At 43.4% G+C, this 25,806-nt stretch overlaps 2 protein-coding genes across 6 annotated transcripts in view; one reads left to right on the top strand and one right to left on the bottom strand.

Annotated features, from left to right (window-relative positions):
• Positions 1-25,806, top strand: part of WDFY4 (WDFY family member 4) — a 1,820,746-nt gene that overhangs the window by 1,286,104 nt on the left and 508,836 nt on the right. The gene's annotated exons all lie outside the window — the stretch shown is intronic.
• The window catches only part of LRRC18 (leucine rich repeat containing 18), a 79,682-nt gene continuing 70,339 nt past the window's right edge, over positions 16,464-25,806 (bottom strand). For both annotated transcript variants that reach the window (XM_069611163.1, XM_069611164.1), the window contains one exon: positions 16,464-22,399. In XM_069611163.1, the coding sequence (XP_069467264.1) occupies positions 21,616-22,399 (784 nt within the window). In that variant the 3' untranslated portion in view covers positions 16,464-21,615. The remainder of the gene's footprint in view (positions 22,400-25,806) is intronic.

Raw genomic sequence — 25,806 nt, 5'->3', positions numbered from 1 at the left:
TACTGGGAGCAAGGGAATATACAAACCAGTGCTAGTAGATCTGTGGAAATGCAACAGACCCATCTGAGATGTGTCAAAGGAATAGAAACAAACCAAAGAGAAGATCTAGTTACAAAACATTTTGAAAATGGGGGGGGGGGCATGGATTTGGAAATGGAAGGAAGACTGTTGCAGGCCGATGTAGATTGGATAACTCGCAAGAGAAGAATTGAAGGAACTCAGGTGCCGGTGAGTGAAAGGGAATCTGGATTGTGCAGGCAGAAACAACAAAGGAAGATGGGATGCAGACATGAATCAGAGTCATTCGTGGTCAGGGCTTTCAAAAGGCCCATCGTGAATGTTGTGAAAAGTGATGGCGTAGTAACAGGGATACTTCGCTCTTCAATGTTCCAGGATGAATCGCAAGGAGAAACATTTGAGGAAGGGAGAAATGAAGAACCTGTTGGTCTCATGGTACAGGATGAATCAAATAGAGAGCTGTATGTGGAAAGGACAAATTAAGAACCTGGTGGTCTCCTGTCACTTAAAGATTCTGGACATTCGCCACCTTCTTTGCATGACAGGGGTCGCCCGCAAAGGACTATGCGAAAGCCCTTACGTCTCATTGAGCAAATGTAGACGTGATCCTGTCAGGCCAATGGAGAGAGTGAACTTCTATGATAAGCAGGGGGGAGGTGTTGTGGCTGAGTAGAATGTGGAATGTATTGTGAGTAGAACTTGGGAAGGAATGGAATGAAGGGGAGGTCAGTTAAGATATGTAATAAAGGAGTTGAGATAGACAGGCTATCTCCTGGCATTATTTAATGGAAACATTGGTAACTATAATTGTGACAAGGTATACAACAGACTGGTATTGTTGTTTTCTCCTATGTCTCCCCCCTTTTTTGTCTTGTGGCGCCTAGAAACACTTTCTGCTGTATAGGTGCCATACAAATGTTCAATTAATAAATAAAAAACACGTTCACAATCTCTGCTACCGGCTGCTGGGGACCAGGACCCCGTTCCAATAACAATCCTACAGCGTCCCGCCTTCATGATTTTCGTGTTTACAGCAGCAGCTTGATCACAAAAAGTTGAGTGGGAAATTATCGTCTTGCAGGAGAAACAAATGTTTCTTGATGGAAGTGTTTCATTTTTGACGATGGATCAAGAAATTGATTTTGCAGGAAAACACTGATCAAAAATAAATTCAGATACGAAATACAGTGATTTCTTAGAAATTAGTGCGTTCCATGAGAAACGTATGATTTTCAGCTGTTGTTAATGTGTGCACCACACCTTGTCGTCTAAGCAGTTGAAAGCCTCAGTGCAAGAACCTGGAGGATTCTATGCATTTCCTGTGCAGTTCAACAGTTGTCCACTGACTCCCTGGAGCACTTCTTGTGTGATACTTTAGATTAAAATTAGACACTTTTTAGTCCATTTTCCCATCCAAGGATACATTCTGAAGTGCTCCAGAAACATCTGAAAGCATATTGGCTAATCCCTTTCAGCTATACATAGACTGGGAACTTCAGTGGCACACAGAGAAAACACTGTCGGATCCTTACTACAATTTTATGGGATGCCCTTATCATGGGTTGCAGATTGTTCAAATGAGAAAGTTGTGTGAATGGATAAACTGTGAAGGGATATAGCTGTATGTGTATTCGCAGGGGCGGCTGGTGACATTTTTCATTGGAGGGGTCTCGAAAATGTGGGAACGACTGAGCTTAATGAGAGAGCCTGCACCAACCAAAGAGGGTTCGGCTGGGTTCTCTCCCCGAAAAAATCTTTAAAATAATGTGTTAAAATGATGCATTTTAAGCACACTCTCTGTGAATGATTGTCTAAAAACCACAGTTTGCAATCGGTTTTGTATAGTAGCATATACAAAAATCCAATACTGCCAACAACAATGCACAGGAGCATTTTAAAACATATATATTCTTTTTTTAAAAATTTTTTATTGGTTTGTAATTAAACCTTTAAAATACATAAATGTTACAAAACAGACAAACAACATTCATCCATTTCCCTTTCCCTCATTGTTCTACAGAAGTATAATTTCCCACTGTCCCAAGAGAGATGTAACACATCCTCAGCCGTTATTTATGGCTACATTAGGGGTCAGCAATCGATCTTCAATTATTGCTAAAAGATGTGTTACAGGCAAGACTAGTTTCATATCCCTTCCATTAAACATTTGTTGCCACCAATCTTCAGCGTCCATTGACGGATGGGAGTCACTCCAAGGGCCCAAGAGACGAGTTCTTTCCGTTCTTATCCCAACGCAGAAGAGCATCAAATGTTTCAAAGTTTCAGGTGCTTGAAGACAACAGCGACAGGTTGGATCTAAGTTTGCATATGTTGACCAGGCCCGTAGCCGCTCTTTTGTTTTAAACCCATTTAGCCTGAACCACATGAACAGTCTTCGGGCGTGTGGGTCTGGAAACAGTTCAACGTATTTTTGTGGGTTGTTATATGCCCGGGCTTCAGTAGGAACCTCACACATTATTTTAGAGGTCGTTCTTTTTGAACATGTTAGTTCCCAATCCTCTCGCCATATTTTTATTTTTGCTGCATTCGGGTTTCCTTGGAGAGTATCTATCTTAATGTCATATTCAGACATAAGAGCTTCACAGCGTTTCATCCATAATGCCAGGATCCCAGGTCCGGAGGAAGTCGCACCATGGAGTACGCCAAATTGCGGAATGTGTTCACTAGTTCTCGTTTTCCGATAAAGTGATAACAGATTCCAACAAACTCTCGCATGAATTGAGATCAGTGATAGTTCGTATCTTATCGAGGACGTAGCCGTTCCTTTTGGCAACTTAAGGACTTTGGTCCAAAAGATGTTCTCAAGAGTAGACCATATCTCCCAAGTACAACCCAACGCATTTTCTGCCCCATATGTAAGTATACGTATCACCTTTTGCTCATAAAAACGTAAGACTGCTTTCAGAGAAAATTTCCCATATTTATTGTTTATCACCTACGCTTGACACGCCAATTGTTTGCATTTACATTTAATCTCAATTTTCCATGGTTCGTCACTGAGGCTGGAACTGAGCATCATTCCAAGGTATTTCACATTAGGCGAGATAGTTAGCTTTTCTTGGTTTAATGACCATGTTAGATTTTTTGCAAGCCTAGTTTTGCCACTTTTTAAGTCTTTCAAAACCAATATTTCGCACTTCTTTGTATTGATAGACAGGTGGTTTTCGATCACATATTTCTGGATTGCATTAATTTTCCTCTGTAAACCAATCGGTGTTAAATCCAACAATATAAGATCGTCCGCATACAACATCCAGCTCAACCGGGATTTATGGATCTTCGGCGGAAAGATGTTTAAGCCTTCAAAGGAGTAGCCAATATCAGAAATGAACAACCCAAATAATGCCGCCGCCAGCGGGCAGCCTTGCTTGACTCCCTTAAAGGTGTTAATTGGTTGAGACAGCGTACCAGTTTGATCAAGACGAACCCTTATAGATGTTCCAGTGTGTAAATCTTTTATTGCGGCAACTAGGTCTTTTGGGCAGCCCCATTCTCTCATTTTGTTCCATAGCCGTGCTCGATCTATTGTATCAAATGCATGAGAAAAATCAATGAAAGCAAGATAAACCATTGTTTGGGTTCTAATTGCTTCCATTTTAAGTATATTTAACAACAATAGATTCAACGAGCATCCAACTTGCTTGACAAAACCAGTTTGTCTAACATCTACGTGTTTCGAATGAGTTGCCCATTTGACTAACTTATGCTGCAACATGGTCGCATACACCTTCCCTAAGACGTCAAGCAAGGCGATCGGCCGGTAATTTTTAGGGCATGTTCTGTCCCCTTTTTTAAATATTGGGACAATCACTGCTGATTTCCAGGATTGCGGTGTCTTTCTTTGGAGATTCACTCTCGCAAAGAGATCCACACAGAAGTCTGCCCATAGCTCTGGATGTTGCTTGATCGTGAAGTTAGTCAAACCGTCAGGTCCAGGAACCCCTGGCATTTTTGGCTTTCTTGATTATACTCATGATCTCCTCTCTCGGGAAAGTTAATGACCAACCTGCAGCACAGTGATCGTCCAGGTTAGCGTCACCTCCAGAGTCTTTATATAGTTCTTTGAAGTGTGAAATCCATGTTGTTTCAGATACCATGGAAGCTTGTAAAGCTGACTGGGATGCCTGTGTGTTGTTAATGAGCTTCCAAAAATCACGGGACTTCTTGTTATGCAGATTTCTTAACATACATTCTGAGTCGCCTTGGGTCATAATCACTTTGTAAGATTTAAGCCAGTTTTTGTAGTGTTGCTTCGCCTTTCTTATCTTCATGCAACGTGTCTCTGGGGCGTCAGAGCGTGCCTGCCGTATTATCCTTCTCATACCCCGTTTCTGTTGTAATACGGCCAAATCAAAGCAACGGGTTCGGTTCAACATAGTATGTTTAGAGCCACCATTCTTGGTTCTAAAGTTTGCCAGTAGCTGAGCATATTCTAATGTCGCAGTATCGCTATTGAATTTATTTGTTATGAGTTCAACGTCCTTTTCAGCTAAACACAGGCGGACTCTACTTGCTCCCACATCGACTTTCACCTGCCATTTTGGTTTAGCACTTACATTTGTACTTATGAATTCCATCTTTAATATTCCATGGTCGCTGTTTGAATTTCGTTGCACTTTTAATGAAGTTACCAATTGATGGAAATCGGCAGTGACAAATATATAGTCAATGGTAGAACCCTGAGTTCCACGGTTCCACGTCAAAGCCGGCGGTATGTCGCCTAGCGTGCAGCCATTAAGCACCTGCAAATTTCTTACGCCCTATTCTTTCATCCATTTAGTTGCCAAATTCTTTGTCTGACGAGATTTAGATTGAAAGCAGTCTATATTCAAATCGCCACAAAGGACTATATTGGCTCCTTCTTGCTCAACCAGTAGGCGATCGATGAGACATGTGACCTCGTCAATAAACACATTGGTTCCAGCCCTCACATGGTTCCAATATAAGTTCAAGATAGTTATTTATTCTTTATTACTCGAATGTTTGGCCAATTTGACAATCGTGGACTCTTGGATGAAAGGTGAGTGATTAATCGATTTTTCAATGCTATATCCGGATGATCGTCTTACTAAAGTTATAAGACCAGCCATAGGACGGCCTTTCAGTGCTTTTATGGCTGGATTTATAGCTATCTCAAAATCTGATGCGACAGGGCTACTGCTTAACCATGTCTCTTGCAAGCATACTATGTCCAAACCTCCCAACCACTCAGTATTCATCAAATGTGTGAAGCCCCGTGAATTCCAAGAGCCTAGTACACAGTACTTCACGGCATCAGCATCCTGGCGTTATCGTTCACAGATATTATTTAGCGTGCCGGCCAACCATTGCCATTCAAATATTTCACCCTGAATACAGATATTTGTAGGTGAATTGGGCTCTGCGACGCCTTGTCGCATTTTTACCTTGTATTGTTATAGTGAGTTCCTCGCTTTCACTTTCAGGTACGGATTTTTTATCTTCGTCCGACAAGACCTGTTTTTTTCCGTGTTTTATGGTCTTGTTTTGAGCCATGTTTTCGCCAGAATTTTTATCTTCGTCCATCAAGACCCCTTTTTTTTCATAATTTGATGCCCTGTATTGAGCACTGTGTTCGCCAGGCATGTTATGTCTTGTCGTAGTTGGCCCAATCAGTCGTGTATTGGCTAATTCAGTTGATAATACTGCCGGATTTAATAGGATAGAGGTACTTGAGGCTTGGGGCTCTGTGGCCATCTTGGGCTCACGATAAGCTCCAGAATCCCCATCGTCTAATTTATAGACATCAAAACCCAATGAAAAAAGTGATACATTTGCCTCCAAAATGGAAGTAGCTATTAAGGACGAAGTGATGCGTAAGACCACTTTATCGTTCTTTTGCTCATCTGGAAATTCCACAATCTTTAGATCCTCAGTGGTAACTGCACGTAAACTCGGTACATGATGAAGTAGCTTAATAATGTTACGCCTGTTTAAAATCAACCTGTCAGATGAGTTTAATCTCTCAACCATCAATCTGACCTGAGGCGCTAGACCATTGGCCATAAGGGCTCTGTTCCTTACACCCGTGTCACATTCATTAGTGGTGTGTTTAGCCCGATCGTGCCTGTGCCTGTCATTTTGCGTTACAAGCTGCATTTCTTGCAATTTAACCTGTCTACATGATTGATTTCTGTATAGTTCAATCTCAGTCTGGTCTTCGGGCCCCCTCCTTCCAGGATTAGTAATACAGGATCCAAACTTCTTATCCCTTTTTTCCTGCGTGGTCCGGAGGGTCTGGTTGTTTAAATTTCCGTTTATCGGCGTTAATGCTGTTTTCACTTCATGGTTACTAGCCAACCTTTCAAACAGCTGCACTGGCTTTATCATGACATCCGGCATGTACTTTAGGCAGGTTCCGTGTAGCTTGTTACGTTTTTCTTGTAGAGTCAAAAACATTGGACTTTTTAACTTCTCAGTCATATGCGCTGATTGTATTGCCGTTTCGTTGGTATGAAGGGCACTGTCAGGACACTGAACTATTGCAACCTGACTTGCTGCAGTAGGCTGTACCTTCCGTTTTACTTTTTGTAAAACGACAAATCTGCCGTCTATGCAGTCTTTCTCCAGGAAGAAGGCTTTAGGACTCTCTTTATTATTACTTTGGACTTTATCGACAAGAACAGTTGGCTCTTCAAGATCTTCATATTCTGGCTCATTACAAGTTGACATATTTAGCAATTCTGATGATATTTCAGACACCTCTATGATTTCATCGCTTGAGCCTTCTTTCGTTGCGCTTTCGTTCGTGGGTAAAATGAGGGATTTTTTTGATTCAGTCGAAACAGACTCAATCTTTCCATTGGCAAGTACGTGTACCACTTTAATATTCCTTAAAAATTTTCTTGGCCCGTGCATTTTTTTTTTCTTTTTTGCTGATTGATTTTTTGTTTTTTTGCACTGCTGAATTATCTGATTTTTTACAGGTTCCATACTAAGTGGTTTCGCAACTTGTTTTTCAAATAATGGAAATAACTTTGGCGCTGGATTTGAGATCGCTATTTCCTCACCTAAGCCAACTTTATTCCGTTCAATATTACTATTAGACGTAGATTCGTCTCGAGTAATTTCAAGTGCCGGATTTGCTGAGCTGCGTGCTTGCACAAACGCAGTGTGAAAAGACACATCAGCAATTTCCTCAATCGGCAGTAAAACCGGGCCCAAATTTCCTGCACTCGACAACCTTATAGAGCCCCTTGCTGCACTATTCTCTGGTTTATCTATAATTGAAATCGGATCTGACTGCCGGGTAGACGACTCTTGAAGATTAAATTTTACACCATCAGACTCTACACGATTATCCTGAGTCACCATGTTTGCAGTCTGTAGAACGACGTTAGGTACACATTTGTTGGGAGCCTTGATGTTAACTTTTAGTAGGGTTTGTTCAGAATGTATTTCAGGATTGGGTACTTTGTTTATAGGATTCGGAGTCTCTATTGCTTTCGTGTTACAGGTTAGGGCAGGATGTACACTGGCCACAGATTTCTCACTCAACTCTCCGTTTTGAAGGCCACCTGTGTCTTTTTTGAACAAGGCAAGAGCTTCTTTAGCCACCTCCGCAAACAATTTTTTGGCAATTGTATCATTCTTTTTCTGCTCTTGTAACAGCTTATGCCATTCGTTGCACTTTCCAAAACCCTCATGCATTGAGCGGTTAGTGTTGGCACAAATTTGTTCCAATTCTACAACTTTCGAATTTAGCAAAGCCACTACTGTAGATAAATCTCTTGTAGCATCATATAAATGTTCATACAACTTTGTAAATGGGGCCAAGGAGATAGCTAGTGAGGACAAAATCAATGATTGTAAATCTGAAGAGGGCATAGCAAAGATGCCTTTGTCCAAAATGTGCAATATAAAAAAATATTTTCATACTAGCTGTGCCCATACATATCCATGCAGGCTGCACCAATATATACCTATATTAGCACGTAAGGACATACTCCTGTTGGCTTTTCCAACCAGTAAAAAGTGTCATACCACAGTAAGAAAATATATCCAGAATGGCTGTACCAATGTAGGCTAGTCTAGCCACGTGATAAAATGTTTCATGGTTGCTTTACCCTTGATAACCAGTTAAAATGCTATAGCACAGTAAGAACGTATATTCAAACTGGTTGTACCAATGTAGGCCAGTCTAGGCACATAATAACACTTATCAGGTTTGCTTTACGCTTGATGCACAGTAAAACATGCCATGCCAAAGTATGAATATATGGCCAGACTGGCACCACCAATGTAGTCCAGTCTAGCCATGTAATAACACTTATCATGTTTGATTTAAGTTTGATGCCCAGTAAAGAATGCCATGCCAAAGTAAAGAAGTGTTTGCTTCACCAGGAAGGCCAGTCTAGCCACTTAAAAACATGTATCTTGTGTGAGCTACACTTGATGCCCAATAGCAAATGATGTGCCACAGTAAGAGAGTATATGCAGACTGTCTCCACCAAAGAAGGCAGGTCACTAGCCACATAATAACACTTATCATGTTTACTGTACCCTTAATGCACAATAAAGTATTCCATATGTATCAATGCCACACACAGGAACACACCATCTTATTCACATGCATTGATGCAACATATATTCTCTCATTCAAATGTGCATGCATACAGCATTCAGACAACTCCCTGCATGCACACATACATATAAACAACTAACACATAAATCATACCCACCGTACCTGCTCATACCCTCTACAGCCCACACAGTACAGGATGGCCCATCCCTCTACTCGGCAGCACACTGACTGACAGGAGAACCCTCCTGTACTGCAAGTCAACATCTATACGCTGTCAGCGCAATAATGAAATTTGGTATGCCATACTTCGTATGCCACACTTGTCTCTCATTATTGCTGCCTGCCTACTTTGTGGAGCCCAAAAGGCTCTGCAAATATACATAGCGAGGGGCATGATTCTGCTCGGAAGCAGGCAGACCAGTCCCCCTGCAAATACTAGACTGTTCTGCTTGCCGCTTAATTGAGGGGAAGGTGCCCCCTGACCACATAGAGGAGCCATTGTATCCTCTGAGCATTAGTCTTTTCATACATTCTTATTTTAATTAATTGAAATGAAATATGCCACCATGCAAAGGAAACTCTATATCTAGAATGATTTGCATTGCTCCAAATTAAATAGACACTTATATATCTCATATTCTTAAAATAGAATATCAGAAACAGTGTATTCCAAATATACCAACAGTGTGCCACTTTTAGGTGTATTCTGTGCCTCTTGATTTGTGCATGGCGCAGCACCTCTTGTGGAGTTGCACATTTTCATTACGTCTGCAATGTTGTACATTGAGCCAACTGAGATACTTGACTAGCGTCTGTCTGTTAATCGAAGATAGGGCATTGTGAGAGCTCGGGCAAAGTGTGTTAAGCCATTACCCACTCCTAACCAATTGGTCTGGTTTCCCCGAAGTTCAGTGTGGCTTATTGAATAGGATGTGTGTGAATAAATGTGCCTGGATACATATGGAATGTGCATGGATAGATGGATTGAAAGAATGTTTGAGGTATGGATTCTGTGGGGATGGGATGTGGCGGATGGAGTGGGTAGATGCATGTAGAGTGCAGTGTGGGCCATTGTATATGCATGAATGGTTTGACTTTTCACTAATAATTAGATTTTTAGTTTGATGTGGCGTGTATAGATATATGTGATGGGTGTAAAGTATTGATGAATGTAGTGTGGATGTTGGGAAGGTTTGATGTGTGTGGGTATAGATGGGAACTTTTAAAACCCTCATTTACCCCTGTCCCCTTTTCTTGCGTAGTGTTTGAATCAGTCTCTGTGGTGAGCGGGTCAGTTGCTGTGTTGCTATCCCAGAGATGCGGTGAGTCCCCTATTGTCGTTTGGACATATCGTTTGATTGGCGCTGCGTTCTTGAATAATTAATGAAGCCTGGAGGCTTCATTCTGCAGGGTGCCGTTACTTTCAGTTGCAAAGAATTCTGGCCAGAATAGGGTTTAGCAGGCCTTGGGTGATTGACAGTGGTACCGCTTTCAACAAGCATGGCACATGTAGGGGCCAGAGACTTGGGCCCTCTCAAGTCCCCCACTCCACCTATGGGCCAGGACTGGCTCTGTTGAAAACCCTGGTAGGCCTCCTGCTCCAATTGGAAAGGGGTCCCTGTTCCCACTTACCATGTCCTGACCCTGACCCACATCACTTTTGTTTTTCGAGATACATTTCCTTGTATGCACTTTCTTCATGCACTTTATCTCGCTTTCATTTTGCCAATCTTTTGGGGTAAATGTTAATGTGTGTGTGGAGTTAGGGAGTGAGTGAGTGGGTGGGGTGTGGGATGCTTGGTGGTAGGAGATGAGACCCCAATTAAAAAGGAATGTTTGGTCACAATCAAAACGAGAACAAAGTGCATGAAGGAAGTGCACATGAGTAAATAGAAGGGGAGGAAAAAACATAGAACCGGGACTGCAAATGAAGTTTTTGGAGGTCACAAGTCTAAAATCAAAGCCCCCACCAATCCGTGGGCAATTTTGGTCACTCATAGTCTGGGGGGTTTTAAGTATCCCCAACACTTCTTTCCACAAATCAGGCAGTGTGTGTCTTCTTCTTCATCTGCTCTGTGGGATCTTGGTCCAGAAGACCTACAGGTAATGTTCAAATCTGGGCAATTACTGGAATGAGGTTCGGGGTCACCAAGCGTAGTTCCCAAAACCTCTGACTAAAATGTGGCATGTTAACCAGGACCTTGGAGGGAGGGGCTTCTAACTCTGGCCTATGGGTTTTCTGATCCGCATTCAATTTTTGCTTCTTGTCCTTCTCACTTTTCCCTAACAATCTTGATCTTTGGGGATCCTCTTCTCCCCCTGGTCTTCTCTACTCAGTCATTCCTTGCACTGAACTCCTGTCACCTCCACCACATCCATTCACCACATGTTTGTACCTCCTCCAGTACTCACTAGTCCGCCAGATGTAGAATACATCTAGAGTACCTTCCCTCTCTGATTCCGCCCGCCAGGACTACTCTCCTCCTCGTCTCATACTCCCATTCACGTATCTACCTCCTCCTCCATTAGTGCTTACTCTTGCTGACCTTGCATACTCTCCTCCTCACTACTCCACTCTATGGGTGTCTCACCACCAGATCCTGTTATCTCAACATCTCCTCCTGTTTTCTTACCATCTCCTGCTGTTTTCTTAACATCTCCTCCTGTCTTTTCACCATCTTCTCTGGTTCTATCATCCCCTCCTCCTGTTCTCTCACACCTCCTCTTATTCTCTCACCCGCCTCCTATACTCTCACCACCTTCTCCTGTTTTCTTTCCACCTCCTTCTGCGATTTCACCACCTCCTGCAATGTTGCCACCTGCTCCTGATCCCCCTGAAAAAGGCTCATAGCGGTTCACTGAGCGTGCCCATCTTTCTAGATCACACAGCTTCATCCACCAAGGTGGACCACTCCATCCTACTACACCACCTTGACATGTGTAGCGCATTCTGGTCTCACGGCACACATGTTCTACAAGGCAAGCCAACCTTAACCACCAGAGGCACTTAACCTGCATGCAGTGTACTGCCAGATCACCTCCATCCTCACTGCTGTTTGAAATGTGTGGCAGACCACAGATGAGCCCGCTCTGAGCCCATCATCTGCAATTCTACCCGTATGCTGATGACATGCAAACATACTTGAGTGTTACAGGACAATAAAATCAATGCACCCATGTAACAGAGGACCTCAGACAAATAACAATATAGAAGGACCCAAACACATTAAACTGAATGGTGTTCATACTGAGAACAAAACTGACCATACATCCAACTCAGACCAGAACAGACACAGTGCCTCTAAACATCATGGACTCCCTTCATAATAACCAAGAACTGGTTTTCCTTTTTTTTTCTCATAGCACATGTAGGGGGCAGAGACTGCTGTGATTTATAAAAAAGGAAAATCAGTCATTGTTCATTATGAAGGTAGTTCATGATGTGTAGAGGCACTGTGCCTGTTCTGGTCTGAATAACCACCAACTTGACAACTGTAACCAAACCGTCATATAGTTCAGTGCCAAACTCCAGACTCACCTACTCTAGCCAAATCCAGGGACAGGACAAACATCTGAAGCCAATTCCCCAGTAATACTGTAAAATAAACAATGCCGCCAAGGTAACCACAGCATCGTTGTAATCAAAGATGCAAACAAACCGATATCAAGCATTTCTTCAACCCTAACTGCCATAAAAACATTGAAAGCCATCACTGTTATCAAAGATGCTTACGCCACGCCATCTATGACACCTTATTGAAAGATGATATTTGAACTGCTGTTAAGCACTGACTGAGAAGGTAGCAATACATTGCTGCACTGTGCACTTTAAAAGGCCAGTAAGCAAGGACAAAACCACGTGAGACATGTTAATCAATGCCTTGACATTTCCCAAATCTCTGACCTCCACATAGAGCAGTACCTTCCTTTGTGCTAGTTGGAGTGTGCCTTCTGACACTTCACCATCCTGATGAGGTCAGCTAGAAAAAGGGGTCAACGGCATAAATCATTGGCTTTAAGTGGATCAGAATTCTTAACACAAAGCAGTGTGACTGGCACTCCAAGCCTCAGGCTTAATATCTTCCAGCTTATTTACATCATGGGGAATTGGTTTACAGAATCCTTTGCTCCTGCACTAGAGAACATTACTCTGTGTGCCATTGCAAACACCAACAGGCGATAGGGTAAAACATGGTGAATTTGGCATCATCCACACATCTGCCGCAAAGGTCACTTGCCTTTAAATCGCCCCTAGGAACATTGCAATACAAAATGAGGCATCACCCCCATCCTACGCAACCTACATCGGCTTCCACTACAGGCCAGGATACTGTTCAAGACTGCATGTATCATCTACAAAGCAGTCACAAGTAGCAGACCAGCAAACCTGGTGGTTAAGCTCCACATATCTGGTGGCACATGGTCCTTGCACAGCAAATCAACCAACCAGCTTGAATCACAACTCGTCCGCAATTAGAGGACCCACAAACAATCCTTCTCTTGTCATTGCACCCACCCTCTGGAACTCGATCCTGGTGTCGGCTCAAAATGACCCCACAATTCTCCAATTTCATAAATATTTCAACAACACCTGATCAAGGACTAATTCCAATGGATGCGCATACCGACGCACGGACCTCACAGTACTGCGCTGCTGTTAAAAGATGCCAGCCCAAATACTACCTACCGACACTCTGTACAGCGCTCCACTGCTCTCGAGCTAGGTTCACGCTTTAAACAATCAAAAAATTATAAAATGTAAAAACCCTGTTGTAACAGTGGGGCTCTATAGCAACCACCCCAATTACCAGCAGAGAGACAGTCAGGCCCATCAAAAATTCCCCACCCGAAGAACGGAAGAATCAGCCATGGGGCAAAGTTTACTGTCTTTATTATCTAACAAAACGACAGGGATCACACTAGAAAAACATGAGTTCTCCAGGGTTCTCGTCTTCTGAGTGTGTGTCACTGAGTTTTATCCTGGGGTGACGTCACAAAACCAAGCTCCATCCTGAAACCTATCAGGCATTCATATTGGTCAGTTTAGGCGAACGAGGTTTATGTCGTATAGTCTACTATTGGATAGCCATATCTGGTGGCTCCTCCTGGGACTAGCTCTGCATGCTTCAATCTACAATGTTGCAGGGTCACAGGGAGACCATTGGCTCCTGCAACATATTATATCTTCATGTGAAAGGTGACTCTAGATTGGGTAAAGTGGATCCTCCCAGCCCTGACACCCTGGACGTTTACCAGACTGAGTGTACCTTCTCAAGGCAATGAGAATGAACATGGAGGGTCTGTGTGTTCTTTATTGTTGCCACCATTGATCACCTAAGCCTGGGAGAGTGCATTCAGTTGGCAGTTCATGAGGAACACTTGTATCTTTCCATCTCTGATTTGGTGTGAACAGCTTCTCTTGGCCCCCCTCGATTGATTGGGTATTGTCTTCTGCTAGGTCACGTGTGTTGAGACCACGAAATGGAGCTCTCTTGCCTGTAATTATGAGGATGTTAGCCTGAATTTCTCACAGGTGGCTTATCATCTTGGTAACCAGGAACATTCCATCTCCCCTCGTCCTTGGCTGGGTGCATCGTTCTGCTCAATCCCGGCTGCACCGATCATGCCAGCCCTTCCATGTCCTTGAAGCTTGTCTCCCCGTCCTCATTAATTTCAGTGGGCCTCTAGCTTCACTATTTATCCTTATGTCTTGTACATGTTAGTGGCAGTCAAGCATGTGCAAGCTTGGTATAAGTATATTGTGGCGCCTTGCTGTTCAGCTTTTGCGAAGAATGTGACTATATATAGAGATATGTATGTACGTCTGTCAACTACCTGCTTGAGTCATAAGCATGTGTTTCGTGTCTATATGCAATAAATTAACGCATGTTCATGTAGATTTGTGAATGCATTGCTATGTACTTCATGACTAAGTGCGGCTATGTCATGATGTCAGTGATGACGTCATTGATTTCTTGATTTCCGGTCAGTCTACTTGTTTGATTGATAGCATCTCCATCCCCTCCAGATCATCGACTGGGTATGGCCTGAATGGCTTGGTATGGCCTGAATGGCTATCTGAGAAAGTAACGCATTGCACATCTATGATACATTGATGATGGCGGTGAAGGGTCTAAGAATGACCCTACTCCATCCTCTATAGTTCCTCACAAGGCTATGTGTTTCGGTAGAGCAGGAGACCCCATCTACACAGAACATACTGGGACGAGGAAGAGTGGAAACTACTCAGATGGGAGTGCCTTTACCTACTGACATGAAGATCGGGCAAGGAGGAAAAAGCCCACTGCAGAACCACCATACACTGGACAGTCAATCAGAGTCTCACTTAAAAATAAAAGGGGAAGAAGGACTGTGTGCAAAGGTAAATTCTCCCTGGAGGAACCGAGAGCTGGCTGGAGGCTCAATGCGCAGGCTGGACAGAGCCTCGTTGAGCACGCTGTGTTCAAAGTTGTCCTGGCAGGAGAATCGGCGGTCCGGGAGCAACTGGGAGCCGGACCACATGGTCAGAGCAAGAGATGCAAGCCGAGAGGGACCATACCTAGAAACATGGTGAGGAGACAAGGAGAGCTCAGGAAGGTACATGGATTTCCACAGCAAGCAGAGGCAGTCCCGCAAAGCCACCTGAGCAAGCTGGTAACACCACGAAAGGTACCTGGGTTACCGTAGCGGTGGTAGAGATTAAAGAGAATGAAGGAGGCAGTTGGGCAAAGTCGAGGAACCACTTCTCCATCATACCAGTGCTTTTGGAAATATACAAAGAGGATATATGCGAAACAGTGCCTGGCGGGTTAGTGAACCAGGCCTGCCTATGACATGTGATTAACCGAAGACAGGGCCCTGCATCCCATATGAGATCGGGGAAGCCCTGCAAGTACAGTGCTTCAGGGTCTGGAACCCATATGAAATTAGGGAAGGCCTGCTAGTTCAGTACATAAGGGTCAAGGACCCATTAAGAAGCAGGAGAACAAGGGACTGAGGTTCACAACCAGTCAGGAAGCCCAGAGACAGCATAAAGGGGTCAGGGCCCCACATGAAAGAGAGAGAAGATACAGAGCAAGTCTTGGAGAACCTGGGATATCCCAGAGGGGTGTGGAACCCACACAAGAGAGAGAAAGTAGAGACAAAGGGTTGAGGACCCATTGCTAAAAGACAATATACTTTCTGGAATAACAAGAGCGACAGTCAAGTCTGGCAGGATAGTAGACCAGACTTGATGCTCCACTCGTAAACTTTGCTTTTTGGTGTTTTGTTTTTGTGAAATACAACTTCTGTTGAAAGGAAGAGGATAAGAGCTACAATCAAAACCAGACTTGATGCTCCACTCGTAAACTTTGCTTTTTGGTGATAGTTCTGTGAAACAGAACCTCTGGTGAAAAGAAGCCCCACAGTCAAGTCTGGCAGGATAGTGAACAAGATTTGATGTGCTGATTTTTGTGTGAAAGTACAACTTGTCTGAAATAAGAAGAGTTTCGAATGAAGTACGGCAGGATAGTGAACCAGACTTGATAAAACATTTGTGAAGTGGCGGAAGAACAGGTGAAGGGACTCACCCCTGGTACTTTTGGATCTGTGTTTTCTCACCAATCAAGAAGACCCCAGTTTTCTTAGTTAATATAGAGTGTAAGGGACGGAAATAGGTTTGGACACGGGACAGTGGAAACTGTGTTATTGAACATCCTGATAGAGTGCTTAGTGTTTTTGTTCAGGAAGGGAAACCCCTCTTAGCAATAGGGCCAGATAGGTTTTTCTTTTCTTTCACTTTTAATAAAAGTCTTTGCCAACAAATATGCCACCTCTGTGTCAGACTCGTACTTCTGCACCCTTACAAAACCATCCTAGAATAAGGCACACAGCTACGGCATCTTTTGCAGAAAGTACGCCAGTGATTTATTGGAAGTCACACAAAGGCTGTCAGCCAATCATCCCACAGTACTTAACATTATGTAATAGTGCTTGACCAATCATCTTAAAGTAGTTTACATATAAGAAAGGCCAGTTGAAAAAATAGAACAGTATTTTATATAATAGAAGGATTGTTTCCCATTCATTACATAGCGTGTTTATAGCATGAGGACATTCTATAATCATTGTATCACATTTTACATAAAAGAAGGCCTTTCTGCCATGCCAACTGTTGCACTACATGTTACATCATAGAAAAGTAGTCTTTAATCATTAAACAGCATTGCGTAATCACGCAAACTCTGAGGTATCGTGCCTGAAGTGCATGAAAGAACAACCCATTTGGGATCGTTTATGGGGTAGATGGGAAGCATGGTAACTGCTCAACCTTAAGGCCCGAAGTTCCTCTGGGACAAACAGAACCTGTAAAAGTGTTGTTTCCGCAGCACTAGAACCTGCAGCCTTGATTCGGAAAGGTACTTTAGGACTCGAATCACTGGTTCTTCAGACTCTAGGAGACACTGAGCATAAGCTCTGTCATAGAGCCTGGTCATGTGTTCTGTTATCACTAGAAACCCTTGTATTCTGACTCAAAAACATTGGTGAAGAAAGAGGAAGAACCTCTAAATATATTTTTCAGCACCAAACCTCATGTCTTTAGACTGGATTACACTCTGAGTTGGAGAGAAACATGTTCATTCATTCCATCAGCACCAGGTGCTCCCATTCTTCAGACACTGGGGAATATGAGGAAAGAAAAATCTGGTCATCTAATCTACTTTCACCAGGATTACAGGCATGAGAAATCTCTGGGACAGAGAGAACCTATTCATGCCTTCTACTAACGTCTGAATTTCTCATCATTGTGACCACAGGATATACTGGGACAGGTATATCTGTATAAACTATGCTCTTATCAACATAACTTACAGCCATCACAGCTGTGGAGACCCCGAGAAGGATGGAGCCTGCTCGTGTGTTTATTTAGCTTCAAACATTCCCATCCACCAGATCTAAGGAGGGTCTGTGAAGAGACCGTGTATAGAGTAAACCATCATGTCTGTTTTGTGAATCCCGCCATATCCCATTCTTCCTCTGGGACACCAGGGCACAATCCACTGAAGCCGTCTCTTGTCCCATTTTGCACTTTCAAACCTGAAGCAGGATTAATAGCAGCTTTTTAGATGGCCTCCACCAGCCAGCACATAGTTTGGGACAGTATTCTGGAACATTGCGGTGTTAGGACAATAGTTGAGGTATTATGTGTTACTGGTAAGGGATAGGAGGTTTGTCAGGTGCTGCACATAGAGGGAGGAGACATGAAGATGTCCTTAATGGCACAGAGAGTTGAGTGATAAGTGCCCAAATATGTCTCTTAGAAAGCTAACACTGAGTATTTCTCCTGCTTGTGAGTTATGTTCTTCAGACAGTCTGTGGATGAATAGTCCTCTTGGATATCTGCCCATTTACACCCAGATACATGTGGGGGAAAGGTCTCAGCTGCATCATCAGTGTGCCTAAATGTTTGTGTGGTAGCAAGTGTGGACTAGTGAAATATGGCCCTCCTGCGTAGCTCCTTTGCATGACTTGTGGTTAATTCCCTCTTGCCACGTTGGGGAAGTCTCAGTATTATTGACTGTGGGTGCTTTAGGAGTAAGGGTCCTCAAAGTGAATGTGTGGGTGTCTCAAGAAGGACATGGATCAGCATGAGCCCAATGTGTATACAACGTTGCTTCTTTGGACACTTACAAATTTCACATGTGTGAGTGCCGCCAGCTGTATTCTACAACTGAAACATATTGGAACCGGCTTCTGCTGTGTCTTTGTTATTCATTTTAGCTGGCTGTACACACATTTTAGATGGCTGAACACAAGGCACGCCCACTAGAGGGATCATTGAAGTTTGTGGGGATTCACCAAGGTTGTCTAGGATGTCAATGGGAGGTTCTGATATATAAGTGGGTGTTGCAAATAATTATTCTGCTTCCTTCTTTAGCCAGACGTCCCTCATAGGTGTGTGCAGCCAAGGAGGAATAACTAGCTTCTGAGATTGAATAGTGTGATTGGCAATGCCGCTATTCAAGGCAAACAGATGAACTTCATGTCAGAGCCTCTGATTAGGACATTGGACCTCATTATGAGTTTGGCGGTAACCTGCCAGTGCTACCTGCGGGTTGCCGCAGACCTTGTAACAATGTTTCCGCCACCTGATACAAGTTCCAGTGGCCTGGGATGTCAGGCTGCGGGAACTATACGTCCCCATTTGCATGGAGTCGGATCAGACTCCATGGGAATGGGGACACAGAAGCACTGTGACTATTGATGACAGTGCCGGTGCTTCCGTAAAAACCATGCCTGCAGGGGCCGATGCTGCCAGCAGGTCATAAGTGCTGGGAGCACAGGCCCCTGCAGGAATTCTCGTAGCCTGGTGGTCGAGTAAGGGTGCTGGTACATTGCTACAGGCACCCTTATTTCCCGACCGCCAGACTTGTAATGAGGCCCATTGTTTTAAAACATAAACCTCTGAGATACTAGAAAGCTCTTAAGTGAACAGCATCAATGTTTCTTTTTATAGAAAATAAATCATGAAGAGGAAGTAGTCCCATCTATTCTTCATCTACGTGTTGTCTTATACACCACTGCGTGTGTGTCTGTGTTCCTATGCATATTCTATTCTATTAAACATCATATTTAATATCCTTCACCTAATGTGAAACCTGTTTGGAGAAAATGCTGTTATGTATTTGTGTCTGCTGTTCTCTTGGTAAATCACTCTCATGACCCAAGAAGAAGATATGAACATGTCTCTAAGAGCAGCACAGGCCAAGAGAGTGAGTTGATGCTCTCAATCTGCATTTTACTAACATATGTCATATTTTCTTGACAAGTCCACTAAAGAAAATGTGGCAAACCAGTAAAAGTGATTATTTTGTCTGTTGTAACATAAAGCAGATACAAGTAACACATACTCCAAATGTACTCCATAGCACCTTGATCTAAATAGAAGCCGGTATAGCCAGATGTGCGTGGCACTCATGAATACTGAACCAATTTGAACCAAGTCACATTCAAATACAAGCTTCTGGCCCACCAAGGAACTCAAAGCACCCACACATGGCTGCTGTCCTCTGTGATGCTTGTTTGAGGAGGGTCTCCAGAGATGAATGTAGGGGGATGTTTCTAAGGGATGCAAAAGGGTATAGGAGCTTCCAAAATTCCCAGTGAGGGATTGTATTCTTAGAAGGCTATTCATGGCAGGTCCTCAGAGATAACTGAGAAAGCTCTCTCCTCGGAGGAGATTCTGACAGGAGAGTTCCCAAAGATGTTTGGGGGAAAGGCTCTTCAGAGACACCTGCAGGTCCAGTGTGTGCATAGTTTAATAGGTTGGGAACTCATTAGGATGCCAGTGGTGGGTGGCCTATACATTTGCATGTGAGTGGATAGTCCTCAGATATGCTTATGTTTGGAAAAGGTGTCCAAAGATTCCTGTATTTGGATGGCTTTCATAGTAGCATCTGGCCGGTGAGGTCTTTTGGAGAGTGTAGGCCTTTTTTTATGCTCAAGTGTAAACAATCCTCTGAGATGTGTGTAGGTTTAGGAACCTCAGAGATACCTGTTGGTGGGATGTCTTCTGAAATGTCTGTTGTGGAAAGAGATAACAGAAGCCGAAAGGTGCATGGTCCTCTGAACTGCTTGTGGGTGGAGGGTCTCCGAGATGGCAGGGGTTGTAGAGCATCTCAGAGGGTGTTAAGGAAGATGGGCTTAGAAGATATTTATGTTGTTGCCATCCTTGGAGGTGCAGATGGGTAGAGGGTCGTCATTTCTAGATCTTAGGAGCTCTTAACAGTAAAGGTAGAATCATTGCTAGAAATAGTAAAAAGTGAAGACTGTCCACTAATTGCCCATTTGGCACATTCAGGCCTCATTTGGCACTCCAGAAAGATGTTGATTATGTGCTGGGCAAGATGATGATCCTCCGTTATACCCTTTAAGTGCCCATTACACTGCCTGAATCATCTCCCTCTCCTCCAACATCATGTGAAGGGCTGCCAATCAAAGCTTAATATGACCCAGGAAAATTGTAGGTGAGAAACACATCACCATTGTCGAAAATAATGATACATTTACAGGTTCTGGAGTCCCTGAAACATGGACAGATGAGTTTCTTTGGAATCACATCACATAGTGTGATCACATTGTAATCAGCCAGGTGCATTTTGGATACACAATGACATACCGGCTATTGTAAATTATACAGGGGGGGTACTTGAGAGTGCATGCCAAGACAAACATCTTGGAGTAGTTGTTTGGCTGAGAAACTATTTCATAGTCCTATCCAAATTAAGAAATGTCTTATCTCTGGGTTTGGCAGAGGATATTTACATGCATAGACGAGAGGACATTCCAGAACTTTTAGGGTTGGACGGATGAAGGCTTAGCCACTGTCACGGGAATGCAATATCCTATCTTCAGCATTAATTAGGTCTGTATGGCCATGAATGACATTGTTCGGTAATAAGATTCCTTAAAAAGTATTATATAATGTAATTTTTTTTAATCAAGATTGACTAAGCATAATCATGGTCATTTTCATTTATTTGATCACTATTCAAAAAAGTTCACAATTTAGCAATTCTAGGCTACTTTACTACAATGAACAGTGATTTTTCAAGTACACTGTTTAGCATTTCAGAGGACGCCTATGGAACCTGTTCTAGCTTCATATCATCTGGGGTCTATTCTCTATGTGAATGTGGATACTGATCCAGAGCAAACATTGCCTTTGGGAGAGAGGGTTCAGATTAGACAAAACCCAAAGGGACTGGGTTAGACGGAAGCATTGTGGATGTAACAAATTAGCCTTTTGAACACAATCTCCATCGTCAGATCATCCAAAGCATGCCCCAAACATTAACCGGTCCCCACCAAAAAAGAATGTCAGTGGTTACATTAAGATTTGCAGAACTCTTTCTCAGTTACTCTGCAGTTGGCATTATTTTGTACCATGAAAAAGAATGAAAGTGTTACTTCTGCAGACAGTACCCAATCTCACAAAGAATGTAATCTTAGAGAGAAATGAAGGACATACATTGGCATACACATTGATCTCATTATTCGGTCCTCCACTCGTCTTGGTTATCCCTTGCTGTGGAGTTAGGGGTGAGAAAGTTGTCAAAGTTGGCTTTCTTCTGGGAAGAAGGTGCCAAAGCCTTCAAGTTGTTCTGCTTTTGCCGCTCATTCAGAGTCTTGGTCTTGCATGGTTCACACAAATCATTCTCATTGACCAGGTAGAGGACCTCCATACGCTTGATGGAATCCTGGAACTCCTGCTCCACCTCCTCCTTGTCTTTAAATGGGTTTCGTTTCACATTTAGCTTCTTCAGCTTGGGGAGCTTGGCTATGCTGTTTGGGATGGCGGTCAGCTGGTTGTCGAACAGGCCTATTTCTTGTAGCTCTTGCATCGCCCCCATTTTGGTTGGTAGGAGATCGATTGTGTTGAGGCCCAAGTTTAGCAGGCGCAGGTTTTTTAGAGCGGTGATCTCTACGGGAACGGTTTTGCTTGTCAGTTTGTTGTTGCAGACGTTGAGGTGCAGCAGACCTTGGAGGTTTCCGATGGTCTCCGGAAGTTTTTCGATCTGATTGCTGTGTAAATCCAGCCAGCGTAGGTTCGTAAACTTTTCGATGGTATCTGGGATCTTCTTAATCATGTTCCTGCTGAGGTCCAGCTCATCGATATCATTCAACCTCAGGATGACCTTTGGAAAAGTTGTGATGCCCATTTTGCTCAGGTCAAGTCGGCGTTTACCATCAAACGTAACCTTAATGGAATTTTTAGCAATCTTTAGGGTTATCTTCTTGCCCTTTGGGCCTCCTTTGCCTTTGCCAGGCATCTTCCTGTGGAGATCAAGAAAGAATTGCACTAAGATCTACATGTAAAAATAAATCTGTATATTTTCATCACATACTTTCGAAAAAATAATTTTACGAGACTGTACTCATGGCTAGGAACAGAGCTGATAATGTGGTCAGTTGCGCAGCGTGTTATACTTTAACCTGTTATACCTTGTTCTATAATGAAAAAAAACATGCTCATAAACTGGTCATGAATTCTTGAATGCTTCCACTGGCCCAACTTTTGGCTTTTGGTGCCGTAATGGCATAGACGCTGGAGTTTTTATTTTGGTATAACGACATATCGAATAATATATGCACCTCCGACCCCCTGCTGCTGGGAACACTGTGCAGCCTGTAGCCTTCCACTTGAAGTTGGTTCAACCTACCTCCCAGGCACAATAATAGTACCAATCGTGTGAGCGAGCATATGACTTTCAGACACATAATTGGGTAGTTACACTTTCCCCTGTTTTCCTGTAATATAAGCCTCAGCACCCTCAAGGCACTGTGACTAGTAACTCAGCACTTCTGGCTGTGATTTTACCCCTGCTCTTTCGTGACTTTTCCTTATTCACATCTTGCTTCTGCAAAGCTTTTACAAGTTGGCCCATTCCCTTAACCTTTTTGGTTAACTTGTTCCCTCTAGACCCCCCCTCACCAGACGTCCAGCTCTTGTCCAATTTCCCATCCTAACCAAAATTCAGCACTAGACGTAGCCCAATGCGCCTGACCAGAATGTTGGTCCCTCTATCCATCACTTCTCCACACCCTTGTGGAATCAATTCTTTGCCCCGTGGACTTAAACGGAACCACGTCTGGCCCCATTTTCATTTGAGATGTCACCTTTCCCTTTCCTGGATGCATTCATGGGCCAGTCACCATTTCCACAGTTGAACTAGAACTGCACTCATTTGTGGTATATGTTGAGTCCCAAATATCATCTTGACCTACATTTGGCGGTTCCATGTAATAATGTCACCGTGAAAAAGTTGTTAGGTTCTGGTGACTTTTTCCTGGCTACCAAAATTATTTCCCCAAATATTCTAGGAGGGGTATAATTATATATTGTTACCTCCAGTCCTAGAATATTTGGGGAAAGTGTTTGATAGCCTGGTGGTTGCATCATTAATGCATTTTTTTCAAAGTTGCCAACCTGACGACTTTTTTCATGGGGACATTATTACCTTATACCCCTTTGACTATATGCTTTCCTAGTGCTGCCTCCCGTTTCCAAAATCCCGGATACCGCCTGGCTGTAAATGCAGTCCTGTGTGTCCTTGTAACCCCCTTCTATCCTCCTTCCACAGGCATCTGCAGCCTGTGCTTCTCCAGACGTTGACTCCCATGACTCTGCACCATTGACATTACTGGCTAGGGCTTTTGGGAGCTGTATTCCAAAATATCCAGATATCCTGTCCTACCAACACATTCCCAGTCCCACCGCACATTAATGTAGTTCTACCGTTTTTACTGCCGCTTCTCAGTGTGACACTCTTAGTGCTGCACAATGTGAATGTGTGTATATTTTTGCAACTCATTTGCACTACATTAATGGAGAAGTGATTAATGGGCATTACTAGGTTAAGTATTTTCTTAGGCATGCAATTTTCCCTCAAAGGCATAGTGAAACTGAAACAGAAAAATCATTACTGACCTGATATTCTAGAGCAATTGAATTGAGAGAGCCTAGCGTTGGTCAACCTCCACACTGGCAGGTGGTTAAGATGATTGGGAGAGTGTTCCAAAGCTGGACAGCCAGCACAGAGGATGTTCCGCCCCATATATGCTCTGCGTTAGGGAAACATTTTGGATGTTACCAAAATAGGCACCAAAGAAATGCACAAGAGGGCTAAGGTAATTGCTTCTAATTGTCTCTCCAAAGTTTCAGAATGAGGCAGGCTGCAGTCTCTGCAGGTAGTTCCATGTGTTAAAATTGCTGCGAAAATGGCCGTTTACACAAAAAATAAGGGCAAAAAGACTGTGGCTTTGCCGCCGCAAAACATGTAAAGGATGCGGTGGACGCCCCTGCAACCCCCACACCCGTTACCACACCACACCCCCGCTCTCCTTAAATGGTATAATGGGGTACACCTTTACCGGGTCAAACCACTGCATTTTTGCCGCAATTCTTTGTTAAGGCGATATTTTTGCCACGATTTTATTACTGCATACCCTGCAGGTGGGTTGACAGTTGGGTAGGATGGTACACATCGATACAGTTGCATAGTCAAGAGACATAAAGGTGTTAACCACCATGATTGATGAGAAACGTTGGGACATGACAGAGCAGGCATATGCCCTATGGGGTGGGAACAACAGAATCAAGCCATGGGCCAGATTAGGGTCTTGGAGTGAGGCGCGGGTATGAAAATGGATGCTACCCTCTCGACCTGGATTTGAGCATTGTCTAAATTTGTGTTGGGGTGCCATAGACCAGCATTTCCATTGTGCTGTAGTTGGATGGAATTTGGATAGCCTCACGTTTTTGTTTAAGTGCTGCAAATCAAGAGTTAAGCCACCCCTCCCTGTGCTTAAATTCCTGGGTTGGTCTACTAAAGCACAGCACCCTTCAAATTAAGTTGCATTGGAGAGCATGTGCACTGCCTTTGTATATGCAAAGAAACAGGTATGTACATTCTTGCCAAATGCAAAGACAGACTGATTGTCCCTAACAGCATGGGCTATGTAGCATATGCATTTTCAGAGCATACCCTTCTTTAATGTATGTACATCACAGCAGAGACTAGCAGGGAACTGCTGGGCAATGATCTTGGTGGTTAATATGCCTTGGGTGCTTAATGCCAGGACATTGGTGAGTTTGCATACCCTATCCACATCTTGAGGCACAAACATGGCAGAGTGGGATGACTAGTCATGCAACACTGCCAACCCTTTTGCACAGCCTGTGTATGACAGCGTACCCTGTGCTAGGGGATAGGAGAGCTGAAGCAGGGACTGGTGACCACCATCATTCTCTATGGTATTGCATGTGCACCTGTGTGTGTTTGTCTGTTTTGTGGTGTGTGTGTGGGGATACTTGTGCACAGTGCAAAGTTCTGGGGCAAAGTTAAATTGACATTGGAAAGGTGAAAGTGATAGAGGGCAATCTTCTGGGAATATCTGATAGCGTGATGCACTCCTCGGGGGCGATGTGAAAGTGGCATGGGAAAATCTTCTGCTGCAAATTAATTAGGCATTTACAATCCTCTTGGGAAATTTGAAAGTGACTTGGGCAATATTCTGAGAGCAATGTGAACCTGGGATGGGTACATTTTCTGGGGTAATGCATAGATGACATGCAGCAATTTGGAAATGGGACAATGGGAAAGTGGTATGTGGGAGATGTCTGTCAGTTGTGGCAGATGTAACACAATATGTTTTGGGGCAATGCAAAAGTGGAATGTGGA

This window comes from Ambystoma mexicanum, chromosome 8 (genome assembly GCF_040938575.1).
Source record: "Ambystoma mexicanum isolate Mex_15411 chromosome 8, UKY_AmexF1_1, whole genome shotgun sequence".
NCBI classification, from domain to species: domain Eukaryota; kingdom Metazoa; phylum Chordata; class Amphibia; order Caudata; family Ambystomatidae; genus Ambystoma; species Ambystoma mexicanum.
Note: the sequence above shows the minus strand (reverse complement) of the source record. Positions and strands in the feature narration are given on the sequence as shown.